The 23,012-nt window shown below is 35.0% G+C and overlaps 1 protein-coding gene across 2 annotated transcripts in view; it reads left to right on the top strand.

The window, feature by feature from the left end:
- AFG1L (AFG1 like ATPase) overlaps positions 1 to 23,012 on the top strand; it is a 200,994-nt gene that overhangs the window by 145,963 nt on the left and 32,019 nt on the right. For both annotated transcript variants that reach the window (XM_079146313.1, XM_079146314.1), the window contains 2 exons: positions 19,523 to 19,593; positions 19,850 to 19,950. In XM_079146313.1, coding sequence (XP_079002439.1) covers positions 19,523 to 19,593; positions 19,850 to 19,950 — 172 coding nt within the window. The remainder of the gene's footprint in view (positions 1 to 19,522; positions 19,594 to 19,849; positions 19,951 to 23,012) is intronic.

Below are 23,012 nucleotides of genomic sequence, written 5' to 3'. Positions count from 1 at the left end.
TAATAATAGATGTGTTCAGCATGTGCAGTTAATGCTGAAAAACAAATATAGTTTGTTTTAAAATGTTATTTGTGAGAACCTGAAAAGGAAAAAGTGCTTTACAAATGCAAACTGTTGTTTAGTATATGCCAACAGTGTTTGGCACATAGTGGGTTCTCAGTAAATAGATCTGTCTGAGAGCTAATTGTAATTTAACTAAAAGGCATGTTTCTGGTAATTTAAATTTTGATGACAACGTGCATATGAGAGGTTTAGAAAAGTTCTTGTTTCTGCCACCTTGTAAGCAGAAGTACTTTCTGTTTTTGAAGCAGAAATTAGCTAGAAAAATCACATAATTAAAATTGCATACTTTACAGTGTACCAAAAGGACTATTTCAGTTTATTATTCAGATTCTGATGATTATTCTGGGAAGTTCTTCATCCACCCTTAAGTACTTTGTCTTTAAAGTACTTTATAATTAAAAAAAATTCTTATAGCACTATTTTCTGCTTTAATTCCGACTTTTTCTTTGCAGTTTATTTTATTCTTTTTTTTTTTTTTTTTTTTACATTCATAGAAGCGTTATTTATAATGATCAAAATGGAAAGAGCCCAAATTTCTGTCAATTGTAGACAGGATAAATTGTGGTATATGCATATAATATTATATTCAGTCATAAAAATGAACTAATGATTAATGAACAAAATAGAATGCTTAAATCTTATAAATCAGATTGAGAGAAAGAAGCCAAACAGAGTATAGTACACCATATAATTTCAGTTATATAAGTGGAAGAAAAGTAAAAACTAATCTGTAATCTTAGAGTTCAGGATAAAGGTAAACTTTGAGAGGAGTGTCATATAATAACTGAAAGTTCATTCTCTACAATAGTTGTTTTCAATCTTAAGAAAAAATGAAGCCAAAGCTTTTCAAATTAGCCTAATTCTCATGTTAATCTGAAATCAAACTCAGTACATCAGATGGTTAAAAGGAGAGCCCTCTGATGTAGTGGAGGGGAAGGATCTGAGCCAGTCCTCTGCTTACCTTCTGCTGAAGGCTGACACTTGGTAGAACTCTTTGAAAAGAACTCCTTGGTAGGGCTGCTTGAAAGAGAACTGAAAATGACTTTAGTTTAAGTTCCATTTCTCAAGTCCAGATTGGATCAACCCATTTTCATCTTTTTAAATTTAAAAAATGTTTTATTTTATTAGAGCTTTATAGTTATACATAATAGTTGGGTTCATCCTGACAAGCTCATACTTGCATGAAATTCGATTTTAGTTCATGATCATCCCCCTTTTCCTTCTCCCACTTCTTTTATTCTTGGTGTTTTCCTGTTGTTTTGTTTTTCTGATATTTACAACCTTTTCCTGATTGTTTATTACTTATTTCTTGCTATTTCAAATTTGTGGTACTTATAACTTATTGGTTTTCCTTTTATCCTTTTTTCAAAGAAGGTATTCATGTCCCCCTTTTTTTCACCCACAAAATGTACTTTCATGTGGAAGAATTAAATATTTTCCTAATGGAAATATCTTACATAAAGATGACAGTTGGGTCTAAATCATGAAATCTGTTTCATGGTGCCAAAGAGGTCTCAGTGGTATTTACTGGAAGTGAAAAAGTTGCTTTTGCTTGAACATTTTCTCTCTCTGACTTACCCTATTTTGTCCCTTGCTCTTCCTGATAAACATAAGGTGATTATAATGCAATGAAATTCAGTTTCATTTTTAAAACATTCACTGAAAGAAAACAGACTCTAACAATATCTGAGAGTCCAAGAAACTAGAATCTACAAAGGATTCACTGACATTCTGGAATACTTGCTTTAAAAAAAAAAAAAAAAAAAATATATATATATATACACATAAACATATGTGTATATATATACATATGTATGTATATATTTATATATTAAATATATATTTATATACATATTAGATTTTTTATAGACATGAATATGTGTGTGTGTGTGTGTGTGTGTGTGTGTGTGTGTGTGTATGTGTTCCATTTAGTCCTCAAGGAAGACAGGTTTGTTCATAAATTTACCATCAAAAGGGCTTGACCATAGCCATAACTAAGATGAAAGAGCTTGTGGGCACATCTCAGAGGATAAAGTAGATATGCATACTGAGGGATTTAGGAATTAAAATTATTACAGAAGTGAGAAAATAATATTAGATATCAAGAAGGGATACCAAGAATATACATTTTATTGTTTCACATAAGCATTTGAGTAGAACTTTCTTTCATGACAAAGTAAAGGAAAATTTTCTTAGGTCATACTAATATTTCTGACTCAGTTCTTTCCTTTTTATTTTTCTCCTTATTTTCTTCCTGTAGCAGACTTTAATGTTCTATGCTATATATTGCCCCGTTAAAACGTGTTTCTCTTTATTACCCTCTGCCAAATATCTGGGATTGGTTCCTGAATATGTGAATCCCCACTACTTTCAAGTCAATTTCATTGGAACCCAAATGCCTGAAAAGAAAAACAAAATTCTAGCTTCCTTCCAGGGAAAAACCAAGCACTATCTCAGACTTTCATACACAATGATTTTTAAGTATATATAAATACTCATTAATATATGATTCCTATATATTCTTATGGTATTTTTTAACTAAATAGAAATATTCATTATCTCAGAATTTTACTACACTTCCTTTTTAAAAGTCAATTAAAAATAATATCTAGGGCTGGGGATATAGCTCAGTTGATAGAGTGCTTGCCTCACAAGCACAAGGCCCTGGGTTCAAATCCCCAGCACCATAAAAAAAAAAAAATAATAATAATATCTAAAAGTAGAATCCAGATATTATCAAGAATTATCAGAGATTTTAAAAGTTGCCCCAAAGTGGACATGGAACAAATTCCTTCAGTTCATAATATTGCCTGGGGCCCATAAGAACTAATTTATATAAGATATTACATGTTCATTTTTAATATATTTCAGTTGTAGTTTTATGTCCTATTAAAATTAGAAATCTTAGGGTACCTTTATAAGTAAGTTCCAGATGTTTTGGATCCATCCTAAGAAGTTTTTAATGTCATATATAATAAATTCTGAGAATTCAAATTTAGCAAGTTACTAGATATAGAGAGCTTGATGAGTACAAATACCCAGACTTTTGCATAGGTTAAAACACCACATGGTTGTTCAGTTTTTTATTCTGTGGTAACTGTATTATTATTCCCAAGACAGGCAGTCAGTTTTCCCCTGGTGGATTGGTGAATAGGACTCAATGAGTTCTCCATGGAGTATGATTTGCCAAAATAGAATGAGGTCTATTTGGGCAGATATTTAGGTATCTGCCCAAAAAACTCCTGCGTTAATGCAGAAGGTGAAGTGATTAGATTATGAGAGCCATACCTAATTTGATGGATTAATAATTTGAATTGAGTAACTGGGTGGTAACTATAGGCAGGTGGGGCATGGCTGGAGCAGATGGGAACATATTTTGGGAGTTTCTATATTGCCGCTGGCTCCCCCACCCCCTCTCTTTTCTGGTCACCATGATGCGGGTAACTTTCCTCTGCTGTGCCCTTCTTCTGTGATGTTCTGCCTCACCTTGGGCCCAGAGCAATGGAGTTAACCATCCCTGGACTGAACCTCTGAAGTCATGAGCCCAAATAAACTTTTCCTTGTTTAGTTTTTCTTGTCAGTTTGGTCACAATGATGAAAAGCTGACTAACATAGAGGTTAACCAAGCATTCGCTGAACTTTCCATTTGCATCTGGACAGGGGCTTGGACTAGTAATTTATTTTAAGCAACCTGGATTCAAAAGACTGGCCCTATATTATATCTTCCAGAGAATTAACTGCTTCAAATTAACTCTATGCTTGGGGTTGGTGAGAATATCCTTTACATATGAATAAGCATGTCTTTTTCAAATAGGAAACACCACTGCTGGGAGTCCATTGGATGCTGACCCTATCTATTTTGCTGTCAATTCCATGAAGGGCTACTATTTTCCTGGGAAGAGGAGTTCAAGTCACTTTGGACTCATCCTTGTTCCCTCTTTCTTTTGCATTCAATATAAGTTCTTTTTTCTATCAAGACTGTGGGAGGATCTGGGGTGGGGATGTTTTCTGTTCAAACATTGTACCTCCACCAGACTCACATAAAAACACCCCACCCTCAGCACAGCAGCCATGGCCTCATGGAAATGTTTTAAACTAAACTGAAAGGGAGGGGGCAGGCATTGGGCCTGAGGTTTTGTTTTACCCTACATGTCAGCTAATAGGTTTGCCTCTTACTATTATACAGTGCTGACAGAAGCCACAAGAGAACTGGGTCAGAGACAAAGGATTTTACTTGTCTAGGTATAAATAGCAGCATGAGCATTAGCATGTTGTATCACTTCCTTCCGTGTGGCTTAGTCGCCCAGGTCAAAGGGAGGGCCCCAATGATTCCTGCACAGGTAGTGAATTGTGCTATAGAAGAGTTGCTCTGAGTTTGTGGAACCTACCATTTTATAGCCACAAGTATATAAGTGTGCTTTCTGTCTTACAGATGACATCATCTCTCAAGGGTACTTACTACAAACACAACCTTAGCAAGTGGTCAGAGCCTTGCATTTTTGGCATATCAGGAAAATATAGGGGAAGAATACCCACAGAGGACTCCATCTCTAGACTTTTGACCTTAAAGGAGCCAGGCAGGCTCTCTTTATTTCAGTTGGCTCTTATCTACTGAAGTCATTCTCCACTTCAAAAAAAAAGTTTATCTAAAGGACAAAAATAAAAAAGTCTGGGGATACAGCTCAGTGGTAAAGTGTCCCTGGGTTCAATCCCCAGTACCACCAAAGAAAATAATAATAATAATAATAATAATAATAATAATAATAAATTTTTTCAAAGGGAAGAATAAGAAAAGTCTGTAAAAACCAGGACTGAAGCTCATACATGCTAAAACATACTGCCCCACAATAAAACTGTCATGTTTCTTACCTGTGACGTTCCTTACAAACACTCCTTTTCTTGCAACTATGAACCAGATCAATGAAAATTAAAAACGTTGTGGGGCTAGGGTTGTGACTCAGTGGTGGAGCACTTAAACAGGCATGTGCGAGGGTTCGATCTTCACACCACATAAAAAATATAAACAAAGTTATTGTCTCCATTCACAACTAAGAAAAATTTAAAAAACAAAACAAAACAAAACATGTCTTTGCTTGATTAGCTAAAACTTTGTCAGAGCCCCAGCTTCTGCCTGGAACGTTGTCACCTTCTGGTTCCCCAGGGTGTCTAGGACATCTTATTACTCTATCCCTGTGTCTCATCATTACCAATCCAGATGTTTCTGTCTCAGACATTGAAATCTACACTTTCACTCTTGCTTTTTCTTACCAAGTTTGCACAGTCATTTCCCTTTTCAATTCCCTCTTCAATTCCCTCTGAAAATTTTAAAACATCTGCCAACAGAAGGAACTTGAAAATTGTTTGGTCTATCCTGGTGCTTTAAGACTATAATTTGTTTCATACCTTTGCTAGACGGTCCAGAGCCCTCTAGCAGGCGGTGTGCATGCTCCATTGAAACAATTTCTCTTATTATATCAACTGTTTCTGATTGTTTAAGGCAGTAAGGTAAATCTGGGCTCTTATTAATTCATCATGATCAGAAATGGACATCTCTAACCTATTATAAGAACTGGTAAACAAAAGGAAAGACTAAAGTATTTCTCCTATTTTTTAAAAAAATAATTCTCTGTATAACACAATAGTTGATGAAAGGAAGCTTCTCTTTATAGAAGTTTTCTAGGTGTTATGGTTTAGATATTAGATATCCCTTAAAAGCTCACGTGTGAGACAATGCAAGAAGGTTTAGAGGTGAAAATATTGGGCTATGAGAGCCTTACCCAATCAGTGAATTAATTCCTTGACAGGGATTAACTGAGTGGTATCGTAGGCTGGTAAGATGTGGCCGGAGGAGGTTAGTCGTTGGGGGCGTGCCTTTGGGAGTATATATTTGGTAAGCTGAGCTTAGTTAGGCTTTGTTACTCTGCTTTCTGGAACCATGTTCCTAGCTGCTTTCCTCTACCACATTCTCCTGCCGTGATGCTCAGCCTCACTTCCAGCCCTGGGGAATGAAGCTGGTTGTGTTTATTGACTGAGATCTCTAAAATTGGGAGCCCCAGTTAAATTTTTCCTCCTAAAATTGTTCCTGTTGGCTCTTTTGGTCAGAGCCGCAAAAAAGCTAACTAAAATACTAGGTAACAAATGAAAAAAGAATGAGAGAATTATAGTAGAATTAGATTATCACCATTTTGTAAAACCCTCATAATTTAATGGATCTAGTTAATGATTATGAATTCTACAATGACTGCTACATAAATGAAACCTAAATTTTATTAGTTTTTAGGAAATGTAGAGGCAATGGAACATATTAAATAACATCATGTGAGTACATTCATCAAAAGGTAAACTAGATTTTTTTTAATGACATAAATTATTTCTTCATAATTAAGTCAAGAAGAGAGAATCTATGGTTTAAAGGAGACTTAAGGAACATAGAAACTAACTGCAGGATATGGACCATGTGGTGATCCTGAATCAACCAACTATAAAACAAAAACCAAACCAAACCAAACAAAAGATTATAGGACAGTCAGAGAAATTCAAACCTATCTTATGATATTGAGGAATTACTGTTAACTTTGTTAAGATATCCTGCTTATTTTAAAATATGTTTTTACATCTTTATCAAGATATAATTCCCATGCCAAACAATTCACCCATTTAAAATGATTTTTAGTATATCCACAGAATTGTATAACCATCACCACAATTTAGAACATTGTCTTACCTCCAAAAAGAAATCCTGCATCATCTCTATTCCTCCCATCCAAACCAACCCCCATCTTGCCACTAATCTAGGTAACCACTAATCTACTTTCAGACTCTATAGATTTTTCTATAATCATTTTTAATATAAATGGACTCAAACAAGATGTGGTCTTTTGTGATTGATTGCCTTCTTTCACTTAATGTTTTCAAGGTTCTTCCGTGTTGTAGTATGTATTAGCACATTATTTCTTTTAGTTGCTAAGATTCCATTGTGTAGATATATATACACCTTCTATTTATCCATTCATCAGTTGATGGACATTTGTTTGTTTCTGCTTTTTGGCTAGTGTGAATAATGCTGTGGTGAACATTCATGTGCAAGTTTCTGTGTGGACTCATTTTAATTTCTCATATATACCCAGAGGTAGAATCACTAAGTTGTATGGTAATTGTATGTTTAGTCCTTTCAGGAACTGCCTGATTGTTTTCCAAAGCAGCTCTACTATTTTATATTCCCACGAGTAGTGCATCAGAGTTACAGTTTCTCCATATCTGTTGCCATCACTCATGATCTGTTTTTGTTTTTGTTTTTATAACCATTTGTATACGTTTCCTGGGATTCCCATAACAAAGTGCCACAAAGTGGGAAGCTTAAAACAACAGAAATTTATTGTCTCACCGATCTGGAGGCCACAATTCCAAAATCAAGATGTTAGCAGGGTCTCAAATGCTCTCTGGAACTTTTATTTTATTGATTGATTCATTTGCAGTGCTAGGGATCCAACCCAGGGCCTTGTATACACTAGGCAAATGCTCTTTCACTGATATACGCCCCCCATTCCTCCTTGAAAACTTTAGAGGTAGGTCCTTCCTTGCCTCTTCTAACTTCTGTTATTTGCCATAAATTCTTGGTGTTCCTGGGCTGGTCCATATACCCTCTAATCTCCATCTCTGTTGTCATGTGGTCATCTTTCTGTGTGTCTGTCTCCTCTTTTTATAAGGGCATGAGTCCTGTTGGATTAAGGGCCCACTCACTTAACTAATTACATCTTCATTCACCCTATTTCTGAATAAGGTCACAATATGAGTTTCTGGGAGTTAGAATTTCTTCATATCTTTTTAGGAAGATACAAGTCAATCCAAACACCATCCTACTGGGTATGAAGTTTCCTTGATGATTAGTGATATTGATCTTCTTTTCATGTGCTTATTGACTGTTAGAATATCATTAGGAGAAAGGTAAAAATTAAGACATTTGTCTTTCTATTATTGAAACTAAGTATTTTTCATATATTCTAGATACAAGTCCCTTGTCAGATAAATGACTTGCAAAAATATTATTCTCACATTCTATAGTTTGCCTTGTGTATTTTTGTTTTATTTTGTTTCGTGCCAGGATCTTGCTATGTTGCCTAGGCTGACTGTGAACTTGCTGTGCTCTTGCCTCTGTAGTTGCTGGGATTACAGGCATGGGCCACTACACCCAGCTGCCTTTTATTTTCTTTATGTTGTCCTTTGAGAAACAGAAGTTTTCAATTTTGATAATACCCAATTTATTTTTTCTTCTGTTATTTGTACTTTTGGTGTTATATTTATATAACACCAAATTATTGCCTAATCCAAGGTGGCAAAAAATATGCCTGTTTTCTTCTAAAAAATTTATAGTTTTAACCTCACAGAATGAGTTTGGAAGTGTTCCTTCCTATTCTATATAGATTTTTTATTTCTTCTTTAGTTAGTTTCAGTAGTTTGTATCTTTCTAGGAATTTTTCTGTTTCATCTACGTTATCTAATTTGTTGGTATACATCTGTTCATAGTACAGGTTGTGTATCTCTTACTCAAAATGCTTGGGATCAGATGTATTTCAGATTTTGGAGTTTTTTGAATTTTGGAGTATTTGCTCAACTTTACCAGTTGAACATCCTAATTCAATTAGAGATACTCAATTTGTATTCCCTTATAATCCTTTTTTATATCTATAAGGTTGGTAGTAATGTCCCCTCTTTCATCCCTAATCTCCTCAGTTAGATATTTTGATATCTAACTGATATTTTGAATGAGGGATACTATGAATGAGTGAGCCTGTATTGCAAATTTGTACCTGTATATTATAAACAACAACAACATTTTGCTTTATATCCTGTAGGACATAGTCAGGTAGGTTTTTAAAAAAATTTTAGGTGTGTTAAAATTATAAAGTTGTCCTATTTTATAGTATTTGAATGCACACCTAAAATATTTGTTAATTAATCTTGCATTAACATGTTGACTACTGAATTAAAAATTAAGTTGAAGTGTTTGAAGCTATTTGAAACACCAATTGGAAAGTGGTACAACAGCAAAAGAAGTTCATCCTGTATAGACTTCAGTATCAGGTTTCATCAGTCTCTTTAACATATTTTTAATCTTCTATTTCTTCGCTGAACTATAATTTTGTAATAGCATTCACAGTATTTGTTTTCCAGCAAGTCACAAAGGCCTGCTGCCTCAGAATAGAGCTAGCCCATCATTTCTAGCTAAACACATTGACAAAAGTATCCACTTACATGACTATACTCATCTAGTAAAGCATAAACAGTATTGTGTATACTTAGGATATGCCTGTGAGTAGATAATATGTATACTTATAAAAGTTCAAAAACCAGGCATGGTAGTGCACACCTGTAATCTCAGCAAATTGAAAGGAGGCAGAAGGATTGCAAGTTTGAGGCCAGCTGTCTCATTAAATAAAAAGGGTTGGGGATGTAACTCAGTGATAGAGCACCCCTAGGTTCAATTCCCAGTACCAAAAAAAAAAAAAAAGATCAGAAGAAAGTTTTTAGATTTCCTTAGAATGCTCATCTCCTTGTTATTTCACCTTTAAATAGATCAGTTATAAGTAAAGATAAATCTCTAGCATAAGAAAAACTGATCTGGTGAAAAGCCTAGGTCTTTAGTTGATTTTTATGTACTTTTCCCCCCGCAGTACTAGGGATTGTAACCAGGGGCACTCCACTACTGAGCTACAGCCTTTAATTTTTTTTATTTTTAGACAGGGCCTCTCTGAGTTGCTGAGGCTGGCCTAGAACTTGCGATTCTCCTGCCCCAGCCTCCTAAATCACTGGGATTACAGGCATGCACCACTGCACCCAGCACTGTGTACCATTTTTAGTTATCAAAACTACCTTCCTTTTCGTTTCCACTCTTCACACCTTTTCTTTTTTAAAAATTCCTTTATTTTAATTTTTTTTTTTTTTTTTTTAAGCAGTGCTAAGGATTGAACCCAGTGCCTCACACATGCTAGGCAAGTGTTCTACCACTGAGCTACAACCCCAGCCCCACACCTTTTCTTTTATCTTTACTGCTTAAAAAAAAAAAAAAAAAAAAAAAATTTTATTAGCCTTTCTAAAATTTTGTGAAAATTTTAACCTACCAAGTTGCTATTCTACATGTTATGTCACTGATTTATCTTGGGGAAAATACAATACAGAGTTGATAGACATTTTATATGGAGTTTGTGGCTTAGAGGTGGGGGTGAAGATCTGGAATTTGAGAGCTAAATGTGCTAGATCCCACCTTCTGCATTATATACAGGTCAAGATTAATGGAACCAGACAAATTATTCTCCAGGTGATTGAGAAGGGTGGGAAATTTAGAGATTGAAATGGATCTTTGAACAGTCAGTCAATTAAGCCTTTCAGTGATTGAGAAGATAAATGCTAGGACAAAATTCATTCTAACAACTGATTCCATTACGTAAAACAAACCTACAGGATTTGAAATGCAACCAAGTCTGTCTTATATTAAGGCAAGTATAAACCAACTTAATTTTAGACCTGCCTCCAGCCCGGGATTATGTTTGGTAAGAGTACAAAGAGCCTTGCAGCATGAATGCACAAGGCATCAGTAGAGTGAGAAGGCTCTCTGCCAGGGAAGTTTGGCAAAGAACTCTAAGAGGAAGGGGAAATTTCTCTGTCGAATCAACTTTGGCTCTCTAGAATAGAGAACATGGAGAGAGAGGGACTAAGGAAAGCCAACCCTATTCTACTTGTTGATACCTTAACAAGCTGTGATTTTTGAAAGGGATAAAGGAGCAAAGTGTGGGTAGCATTCTGTTCCCTTGAGTCAATCCTAATGAAGTGGGAGGTTCTTGAAGAAATTAATTTCCATTTAAATTCATGCGTGACCCTCTTCGAGAAACCTCCAAGTGTTTTGGAATTTTTGTTGAGAATTTCAAATGATCCAGCAATAATAAGGTCTTTTTTGACATATTCTGTTTCTCTGAGTCTGAATTTTATGTTGAATGCCTGACTTCAGCTGTTGAAATTTTTCTCAAAATCAGAATGACTGATAACTTTTTTCTCTGTTTATTGATTTAATGTGGAAAAATAAATCATGATTCTCATACTCTCAAAGCATTCAGGTTCTTAATCCAGGGTACTGTACTCACAGGATTCCTGTAGGTGTTGATGCCAAATTTCTTGGCAACTAAACAGTGACTGATTCCAGGGCTTTTCTGACTTAAACACACTGTGGTACTACTTACCAGAAAATAGAAACCTGCTTTTCCACCAGTTTCTGAGCTTAACAAAAGGGAAGAGAAGTGGTTGAAATGGGTGGGTTTTACCAGAGCATTGTAGAACAAAAGAAAAGAAGTTCATGCTCTGCTCTGGCTCTTATTCCTCAAAAAATAAATAAATAAAATAAAATTAAGAATAACAATAAAAAAGCATTTGAAAAGAGTGGTATTACTTCCTCCTCAAAAATCATTTTGATTTTCTTAGTGTGGTCAACTTCTGATTACCTGTGGACAGATTCTCTTTTCTGCATCTTATCTGCACAAAGGCCTATTATATCATAGTATCCTACTGAAGAGCAATTAGCCAGAGTTGAATTGTTTCCTGGGAATTAAAGAAAGTCACTTAAAACTTTATCCTTACTCATTTTCTGCTTCCCTTTTGGGGAGAGACAAGGGACTACTGCTCATAGTATCTGAGCTTAATTTTTTATTTTCTCCTGAACATTTTGATGCTATCCTGATCACCTTTTCTCAAGATAATCCTCTTTGTGCTTAAAATGGAACTACACAAACCTGAACTGGATATTTACTTTTACTCAATGTGACATTTATATTCTTATAGTCCCAAAAGAAAACTCTGAACTTAGTTCCTTTTTTTAACCCTAAAAAAAAAAAAAAATCTGTTAACTGTATTGTCATCTTTATGCTATAACTTTTTCATATACCCAGTGTTAACTATAAGATATCTCTACTTCCTCAAATTTTGCTATTTAGCCTGGAATGTTTTTTAATTATGTTTAATTTGAGTTTAATTTTAGCCACCATTTGTATTTTTGTATGATTTATATCCTTGTATATTTTTTGTTTTGCACATTTGTTTTTTGATGGGCTTATTGCCAACCTTAAGTCCTGTGTCCCAAATGCTTGATTAAAATTTTTTTTCTTTTTTTAGTTGTAGATGGGCACAATACCTTTATTTTATTTATTTTTATGTGGTGCTGAGGATTGAACCCAGTGCCTCACACATGCAAGGCGAGCGCTGTACCACTGAGCCACAACCTCAGCTCTTGATTTTTTTTTTAAAAACCAGCTGATCCTGGTCCCTTTTTAGAGCTTTACAGGCATGATTATATGAGTATAGATTTTTAGTGCAAGATAATTTTATCTTTTTAAATGATTTTACTACAGAACTTCTAAGAGGGTCCTGGAGTCAGATTCATTGCTGCTACTCCAGCTTTAAATGATACTCTATTTTATTTTCCTGTTTTGGAGATAAAGATATTTTTCTCTGGCTGAAGTGTTTACCATAATGTTGTGTTCTTGAAACTTTCTACTTAAAAATGTCAAGCGATCTTAGATGTTTTGAAGAATGGATTTTCAAATTTTATGATAATGACATTTTGTTAAGAAAATATTTCCGGATTAATTATTTTATCAATTAAATTGTATTTGTATTTTATGCCCCATCCATGTCCAAAATAATTTGAGGCAACTTATGTTGAAGTTATTTATAATACACTCACCATAATCCTAAAATGGAAAGAGATGGAAAATGTTAGATGTTGGCAAGGATATAGAACAAATGGAACTTATTGTACACTGCCAGTCAGAGTATAAATTGCTGAAATCACTCTGGAAAACTGTTTGGCAGTGTCTGTTGAGCTGAACATAGGTAAATCCTGTGAGAAGCAATTCTGTTTCTTGCTTTATACCTACAAACATGTATGCATAAGTTTACCACAAGGTATGTACTAGAATATTCACAGGAGCTCCAAACTGTTTATAAATACTCATTGTTATGGACTGAATTGTGTTGTGTCGCCTGCCCTTCACAAGTTGAAGCCCTAACCCCTAAGGTGCCTGCATTTGATCTTTTAAAGAGTTAATTAAGGTTAAATGAGGTCTTTAGGATGGGCCTTAACCCAGTCTAACTTGTGTCCTTATAAGAAGAGGAAATTTGAGCAAAGACATGCATACATGGCAGAAAGGTCATATGAGGATACAGCAAGAAGGCGGCCATCTGCAAGCAAAGGAGAGAGGCCTTAGGAGCAACTACTTCTGCTGTACCTTGAGCTTGGACTTCTAGCCTCCAGAATTGTGTAAAAATCAAGTTCTGTTGTTTAAGCCATTCAGTATGTATTATTTTGTGGTGGGAGCCCTTTCAGATGAATATGCTCATCAACAGTAAAATGATAACAAATTGTATTTTCATACAATAGAATACAGTACAGCAACAATAAACAATTTCTACACACATCAATATAGATGAAATTCATAAGCATAAATATTGAATAAAACAAGCCAGGCAGGGCTGGGGTTATAGATCAGAGGTAGAGCACTTGCCAAACCACTCAAGGCCTTGGGCTTAATCCCCAGAAAGCCAAATCAATCAATCATTCAATCAATCAGTTTTTGAAAAGGAGAAGCCAGGCAGATATTAATAAGAGAAATAAGCTTGTAGGAAGCAATATGTACTTTACACTCAAGTGGAAAATGCTTTAGGATTCACACTTAATAACTCCACCAATCTGTTCAAAATGAAAGGCATTTTCCTATACTAATATCTACTGGGAATTTGGAAACACGTTTTCTAGGATTCCCCAACTTTCCAGCTGAGTGGTTGCCCCTTACTCTCCTCTAGTTCTCATGCCAGAGGACTACAGGTTTTCTATTGGAGTTTTAGTCACCCTAAGCCAGTATTGCCTACACTCTTTCCTCACTCTGAAAGCATACCCTCAAGTATATCCTGGAAAATGAACATAGGGAATATATTTTTTGAGGTTTCACATGTCTAAAAATATCTTTAAAAAACATTTTTTTAATGATTTAAAAAATATAGTTTACTTGGTTAATAGTTTGACTCAGGATGGGTAGTTTGATAATAATGTTTCCTTAAAATATTTTAGATACTGTATTATTATTTCAAGTTTCCATTATGGCTGTTGCAAAGTTTGATTTGAATCTGTTTCTTGACCGTTAATATTTGACTTGTTTTTTCCTCTTGGAATTTTTAGCTTTCCTGAAATTGCATGATAATGTACCTTGAAATGGAGCTTTTTAACATTTTTAAAAATTTATTTTTCTTTTCCATTTTTTGTGTTAGCTCATTTGTTGGATCCTGACAACTTAACCTTCAGTTCTAGGACATTTAATTTTTTTTTATAAATTCTTTCCTTCTTTTCTTTGCTCATGTTGTTTTGAACTCCTCCTAATTAGATATTGATCCTCTAATTTTATTTTCTCTTTTATTCTCCATCTTTTTTCCTCTATTTTACAAAAATTACCTCAACTTTCTCTTCCAGATCTTTTCCTGATTTTTTGACTGAGCAATTCTAGTCAGAGCTTTATCTTATGTCCTAGCTAGTCACTCAATCACAGTATCCTTGTTTGTTTCATGGATACATTTTTAGAGTGTATGTTCCCCTTTTGTTTTCTGTATTTTTTTCCTTCCTTCTTTCCAAGACCCTTTTTTCTGTTTCTTTGTCTTTTTCCTAAAGGCTTTCCTTAAATCCCTGGGGAAAAACATAGTCATCCATTCATATTTATAAATGAAGTATTAAAAAACTGCTTAGAAATTCTGTGTGTGTAAGCAGGGTTTTAATGATTGGTTGGGCTTCACTGCAAGGTGCTAAGTTGGCTAGTCAGGTTTTTCCATTAGAGAACCCCAATGTCAACACCTGCCAAGTTGTTTTGGCTATTTTCAGTTTCCTCCAGAGGTAAGTCTTTTCTTTCTCTTTCCTGGGATAGATACTTCACTGGTATAGTGTTCTGAATGCTGAAGAAGTAAGGGCAGTTGGTTTCATTGTAAAAGATATAGAATTTCTGTATGGTATATCTCCCTCTTTGTTTTATTTATTTTTTATTTTGCAGTACTAGGGATTGAACCCAAAGGCACTCTAATAGTAAGCTATATCCAAAGCTTTTTAAAAAACTTGTTTTTTAAATTTTGAGTCAGGGTCTTACTTAGTTGCTGAAGTTGTCCTCTAACTTACAATCCTCCTGCCTCAGCCTCCCGCGTAGCTGGGATTACAGGTGTACAGCGCTACTCCTGGCCTCACCTTGTTTCTTAATTGTTAAAGTTTCCCCAGCTGGTAAACTTACCAATTTCTGCTAGACTAAAATTGGATTAGGACTCTTGCTGTACAGGTAGAGGGAAGGAATCTAAGGAACTGCTATTGTCTTATTTTCAAACAATGTCTTCCTTTCCAGCCTGATCTTCGTATGTGTCTGGTAACACCAAAACTTTGGAGAGGTATTTGATGAAAACTAGCTTGCTTCATTTTTGCCCAGCACCCCTTCTCACCTTCTGATTTCTTTATCTACTAAAGTCCTGCTCATCCAACTAAGGAAATCAGTGCTTCTCCTGGGCTCTTTTGATTTTTCCAAGTGATTCCCTCAGAGACCCTTCCCTCTGTAACTTAACTTTTGGGGAAGGCAAATCATCTTCTTTCTCAATGGGAAGGGAGGGAAAAGACTCTTACCACAGAAGCTGGACACAGTGACTCCCAATCCCTTTCCCCTTATAAAGACACTGGTGTGGGGAAGAAGAAGGTTGGTGAAGGATGGGTGATGTTGAAGTGGGGCTGCCAGTACAACCATGAGGGTATGAGTCTAGACCCTGTTATTGGTGGCTCATTGGCTGTTCTCCTAGAAAGATTAACTATTAGCTATTAACTTTGTGCCTTAATTGCAAGAGGCAAAAGTTGCTCAAAATCTGCATAATATTCCATTGTATGGGTATATTCACATGTACTTAACCAAATGTCCCTTCACTGAACATTGAGGTTCTTTTTCACTTTTGTGATGTTAGAAGCAGTGTTACAGTGAACCTTCAAGTAGTTAACCATCATGGCAGGTGAAATCTCAGTGTGTGGAATAGCCAGGTATTATGATATGCATGTGTTTAGTGCTTTTTTTTTTTACAGTTTATCTGGTTGCCTTGAAATCCTGTACCAGTTTTACATTCCTTCCAGCATGAGTGTTTTTCTCTCCATACCTAAATTTGCTACAGGTATTTTTATCTTTTTCCTTATCTTTGCCAGTTTTGATAGAAGAATGGCATCTCATGATTTGACTTTGCATTTGTTATTCCTAGTAAGAAAGAATGGTTTTACACATGCTTCTTGACCATTGAGCAATCTTTTTAGGCAGTTTGCCTGTTCAAGTCCTTAAACATTTTTTCTTTTGGGGTATTCAACATTTTTGTTTAATCTATGGGAATTTTTAAATATATTGATAGTATTAATCATGTACCTTAAATATTGCCACTGTGTTCCCAGATTGGTATTACCCTATTTCATTTATAATACTTTCTGTTAATATAGAAAATTTATATTCTTTTGTATTCAGATTAGATAAATGAATTCTCTGAGTCTCAGTTTTCAGTAAGGCAGGGGTAGTATATGTAATAGTTGTTCAACAAATGGTAGCTTTTGCTCTTCTCTTATGATACACTGAAATAGATTAGAATCACCTAAAATTTTTGCTAGAAGTACAAAACATACCCAAAGAAATATATAAGAAATAAAACTCCGAATCCTTTAGACTGTATCAGACAGGGAGTTGAATTTTTTTCTTTACTTTTCTAATTCTTACCCTTAAAAAAAATTTAATTAACTCCAATTGATTTAAATAGAGAAACCTGAAGTCTAAGTGGAGTGAGTGTGAGAAGAATGATGTTTTCTTTTATTTCTTTTTTTGATACCAGGGATGAACCCAAGGGTGCTTAACCATGAAACACAGCTCCAGCCCTTTTTAATATTTTTGTTTAGAGATAAGGACTCACTAAGTTGCTTAGGGCCTTGCATAGTTGCTGAGGCTGGCTTTGAACCTGTGATCCTTCTGCCTCAGCCTCTGGAGCCCCTGGGATTACAGGCATGCACCACTGTGTCCAGCTAGAATAGTGTTTTCTTACAAGTTATTTGTTAAGGAATTTTGAATATTCATTTCTCACAAGGATTCCTTTCATGATATCCTTTTTAAAATTTTTTATCAGTCTAGATATGTCTATAAAAATCCAAAAACATGCAATAATCCTTCCTGCTTTTAAGACTGTATGAAGATGAGATTCCCATTCTCCAGATCAACAGAACTTATTCCCTTGAGACCAAGTGCAAGTTGGCCTAGATGGATAACAATCGTTAGTGACAGAAACTGTTTCTATAAACTGTTTTATTTTCTAGGCTACCTAACACCAATATTTTTTAATTTTATATTTTGGAATCTCTGAGTGACTGTTGGTAGTATAATAGAATTCTTATGACCCTGTTACAATAAAACAATTTTTAAATTTTACATATAATTTCACAGTTTGTGAAATCACATAGTAATTTCACAAATGACTTAGAGGATGTGATTTAAAGATGTTCTGTTGAGCCATATTTTAATATTATATTAGAACAAAGGGTAAGAGATCCCCACCAAGGAAGTTTGTAAGCTGTTGTTGTTTATTCACCAAATAGGCATTTGGAAACCTGTAATCTGTGTTGGTTATTTTTCAGAATTCACGGATATCCTAAGGAGAGGTTAACTTTTGTGTGTGGTACTGGGCATTCTACAACTGAGCCATATCCCCAGTCATTTTTACTTTTTTATTTTGAGACAGGTTCTTGCTAAGTTGCTAAGACTGACCTTGAACTTGTGATCCTCCTTCCTCAGCCTCCCATGTTGCTGGAATATACACATGCACCACCATGCCCAGCCTAAGGAGTGGTTAACTTTCTAAAAGCCAGTAGACATTCTGGGTGACTGGCATTACTCTCTCCTTTCCATATTCTTTGAAAAGTAGATCACTTTTCAATAGTTGTGCTTGTGTACATTGTCATTGCAAGGTGGAATGGTTGCAAGTGATGTCTAGAAATGTACACGAGATTGCATGGGTATTGATGTTGCCATTAGCTTATAAGATTTCTTGATACATTTAAATTTATTTTTGTCTATAATCACTCTGTAGTGTCATTTTATTATTTTAATGTAGCTTTATTCAGTTATTAATACAAAACTTCACAAAAGTCAAGTAGGATTTCCCCTACAAAGTTAACCATTGCAAATATTTTTAAGATCCTTTGAGGCAAAGTAGTTACTACTTGGAATATAGCTGTTTCAAAACCCTCATAATAATCATGTGCTTTGTTGCATTTTTAAGGAATTTTCTCTAGAACAGTTGAAGAATTTAGTTGTTTATGTGTAAAATATCTGCCACCAGATAATTATCTCAAGGAACAATGGTTTTCTTTAAACTTAGTCCAAAGAAAAGATAACCTCTTATATTAATTTTCAGTAAAACTTCATTAAAGTGGGTATCCAGAATTTAGTTCAGTTTATTTCAGAACTAGTTAAGAGTGATTTGCCTGTCAAAATTAAGCATATTGGCAGGTCACTCTGTATACATTTATATGTAGAATTGGAGTAAAACTTACATTTTCACTTGAAGTTTTTTTGAACAGTGTTTCTTTCTTCTAGCAGTTATTTTATTTTATTGACTGTTAATTTATCAACTCTTTTAAAAAAAAGTGAGAGGAAAAAAGGCCACAGCATTATCACATTTCTATATGTGTGTTCCCTAAACCATATGGTGATTTCTAATTAGAATACAAAAGATTGTGTGATGAGGCTGACTTCATAGTAGCTGTGATAGTGGGCATCGCAGAGAGAGAGTTTTTCTGGAATTTCCAAAAAGGACACTTTTGAGAGAAACTATGTGGTCTATAATTGTCCTTATACTAAAAGTCTGATAAAGTTATTGATGTGCAGATCAAGTTGGTATTTTGAAGCTAGTAATTTAATTCTGGATGTTTGATCCTCACAGTCAGTAGCTTGACTTGATTTTTCTTTTTTTAAAGCAGCTTCAATATTTAATTTCACATGTACCCTCTCACTAGAGATTTCAAAGGATACTTTGCTGGATGCTTGACTGCCTTGTCTATTTGCTCTTGTTTTGCATGCAAGAGAGAGCCAGAAGCTTTCTTCTCATTGTGTACACATAGTATTAATGGATTTACTCTGCCTGTATGGTCTCATTACTGGAAACAGCTAGAAGCACAGAAGTCTTTCAGTGTATGCAAATAAGGCAGAATCATCTACCTGAGAGTTAATATTCTCTGCTTTTAAGTGTATTCTAAATCTAATGTTTGTATTTAGAGCATAACATCCTGTTCTCTTTTTTTATGGGCAAAAAGCTAAGCAGGCTCAGGCAGCTGTTTGATGTTGGCTTCAAGTGTTATTAATTTCATATTCTATTATTCTTTTCACTGTAGCACAAGTGAAGCTGATGTGGAGGCTGTCATGGATAAGTTGTTTGATGAGCTGGCTCAGAAACAAAATGATTGTACGTAAGTTAATTTCTCTTGAAAGAGAATACATTTAGAACACAATGCCCAATCTCCACTGACCAATTAATAAGTTCCATTGCTGTATATGGGTTGATGCCACGCTCAAGTGGCAGTCATTGTATCAGCATTTTGTCTAATTTATGTGTTGAATCATGTGCTATTATTCATCAAGCTATGCATTTCCTATCTGTAAGAGATGAATTTTATAGTAATTATCCAGACAAGATTGAGTCTTTGTTCATGTTCCCATAGTAACTAGACCAAGGATTCTAAAAGTGCAAGGCAGAGAGCTGCGGCTGAATAAAGCCTGTGGAACCGTTGCCGACTGCACATTTGAAGAGCTGTGTGAGAGAGTAAGTATCCAGGCACGTCCAGACTCATTGGCCTTTTCACATGTTAAAATACTTCATGTTTTCCTCTGCCTCTTTCAGATTTTAAAATACTATTCACAGAGTCAGAACTGTTTTTAAAGTCTCATTAAGGGAAATACTCATCTATATTTGCCATGTGCTTTTTATAGATATTGGCATGAAATTTGCTCTTAGAGGGGCTCTAAAGCAAAATTAGAAATCAGAGACAACTGTCAACTGTTGCTGAGAGCAAAAATAAAATCAGTTTTAGGGCTATTTTGTAAATGTCGCACATGAGGGTTTAAAAAAATTCAAGGTGAGGTTAATATGTGGGAAAAAGAAAGATGGAGTAATATTATTGTGTACTATGAAAGCATGACCTAAAGAATTCCAATTCTTTTACCCGTGCACTTCTGCTCTGCCAGGGTCAAAGAAAGTGAATTTCTAAAAGTGTGATATCTCTACTATGTCAGAAATAATACATTCCATAAATAAAATACATACATATACATACATCCATGTAAGTGAGAAAGACTTCTCTGGGCTTGGTGGCACACACCTTAATCCCAGCAACTTGGAAAACTAAGGCAGGAGTATTACAAGTTCAAGGCCAACCTCAGCAACTTAGTGAGTCCTTGTCTCAAAAAATAAAATGGGCTAGGGATGTAGCTCAGTAATAGAGTTCCCTTGAGTCAGTACTGCAAAGAAAAAAAAAAAACTTTGCAGATTCATTTTAGATATGATATGAATTCTGTTGTTTCAAAATTCTGGGATCCTCAATATTCAGTGGATATTCAGTATGTTTACTGATGATAAATCTTGAGAGAAACAAATTCAGATTAGATATAACTTGAAATGTAATTCCTCAGCTGGCATGTAGAAATTATCACTACAGTTGGTCTCTGATTTATTTAGACTTTTAAGTAACTAACGAAGAGTTTGGCAGTAGGAGGAAAGAAGAGATTTTTATTTATACCTGCCAGCCATTTTATGAGTATTCTTCTTGAAAATTAATGACTTAATTACTTCTAACCAGAAGTAATATTTAAACTAAAGAGATGAATCCAATTTGCAGTCATTTAGCACTTCATAACCAATGAAGTTTACAATCAGTTAGGATCCTCTGACAAGGTCTATTAGCAATCCCATTCTGGCTGATATGGACCCTTCAGACTTCTACTGGACCAATCTCATTAAGGTCATAATAACCTTGTAACTTCAGACAAAATTATTTCGAAGTCTTCAGTTAGGTTTTACTCACTTTACCTGTGAAATGCACTTGAGAAGAATCTTGTGCATTGAAAAGATGATACTTTCTGACTGTATAAGGGTACTGAGGAGAAGGAAAGGACAGAAGGGTTCAAGCAGGTGGTGCAGGTGACTTGGGAGGCTGAGGCAGAAGGACTGCCAAGTTCAAAGCCAGTCTCAGCAACTTCGTGAGGCCCTGAGCGACTTAGTGAGACCCTGTCTCTAAATAAAAAGGGCTTGGGATGTGGCTCAGTGGTAGAGCACCCCTGGGTTCAATCCAAAGTACCCATCTCCCTGTCAAGAAAAGGAAAGGACAGGAAGGGACAAGGGTTCTCTCTCGAAGCAAATACTGGCATTTACCTATATTATTTTTTATATGCTCAGGAGACTTTTATTTCAGGAGATTTACCATCCAAAAAAGACTACCTAGAACCAAAATCTTCATTGTCTATTTACTGTATGATGGTGTTGGGAAGAAGGTTAATTGAGATTTCATCTTGAAAAATGAAAATAACACTTATAAAAATAACTTACTTTTATTTTATTAAAATGTGGATTATAATAACAATTACGAACTAAACTCTTAGAATAAATAATGGACAAATTTCCGTTTATTTTTGGCATATCTTTCTTGACAAAATTCTAGTGTGATAAATTCTTCATGATTTGGTTGTCCGATCACATAAGAAATCATTTTTATAAAGACATTTAAGGATTTCATCCATTTTCTTGATATACCCTCTTTTACTTCACAACTATTTGAATTATTTTCTTTTGAAGTTTTTATGGTGTCATTGTCCCTGTTGATTTTTTTTCTTCTTCAGGTTGGGCATATCCTCATTTATCAGTGATTTTGCATTCATAGGTTTGCCCTTTCTCTACATTGTAATTATGGGATGTTCTAGTATTAAGCTATGAGGGATGTTTGAGTTAAGGCTAAATTTTTAAGTGGTCATTTCATTTGAGACTGTCTTCTTGTTACCATGATTTGGCATTTTGTTGCAGCCTTATAATTGTGGCAATCCAGATATTCAATATTTACATGAAGAGGACCCTTTAAATCATTCAACTTCAGATGTGACCTAAAACTCTCAATTGTAATGATCTTATGAGCCATTCTCAATACTTGCCACAAAAAAACATTCTGTAAAGAAAATATTTTGTCTATCTGAAGGTAAAGAAACAGGCATGTGGTACGACTAGGATGGTCCCAGCTTTGGATTGCCTGAGTTGGTTTTCTGGAAGGCTCTTGAAGCCCAAAACCCATCCAGTGTTCACTACTGATGACATGGTGAAAAAGACCTTGATAGGGAGTGAATGAATGGACAGTTTGTAATGATTATTTTTAAGCCATGAATCTTTCTGAGGAAAAAACTAAACTTTTAAATATATTAGGTAGAAATTTACCTATTAGTTTCATAATAAGGTAAAGGAAGAGTTTGACTGGAAGTCCCTGCTGTGAGTAAAAGACAAAAGACCCTGGGCAGGCTGCTTTTCATGTGCCTCTTTCTTCCCTGTTTCAAATGTAGTCTCTCAGATATGTGATCTTTTAGGTTACCATCTAGCTTCTTGGTGTCTCTGGAACTCTTTCTTTACAAGTCTGTAATTCATCACTGTCATGCTCAGAGAAGCAGTTCTAATGAGGAGACCTTGTAGCACCTTCGTAATAACAATAGCTAACAGAGCTGTGCATCCAGTGCATTCTAAGCACTTTTATGTTTTAGTTTATTTAATATTTAAAATAGGTAGGCACTGTTATTGTTGCCATTTTTTAGGTGGAGAATATTGAGGTGCCAATATATTACTTCCTAAGGTCA

Source organism: Sciurus vulgaris (genome assembly GCF_902686455.1).
Source record: "Sciurus vulgaris genome assembly, chromosome: 7".
In the NCBI taxonomy this organism is placed as follows: Eukaryota; Metazoa; Chordata; class Mammalia; order Rodentia; family Sciuridae; genus Sciurus; species Sciurus vulgaris.
This window is presented reverse-complemented; position numbering and strand designations above follow the sequence as displayed.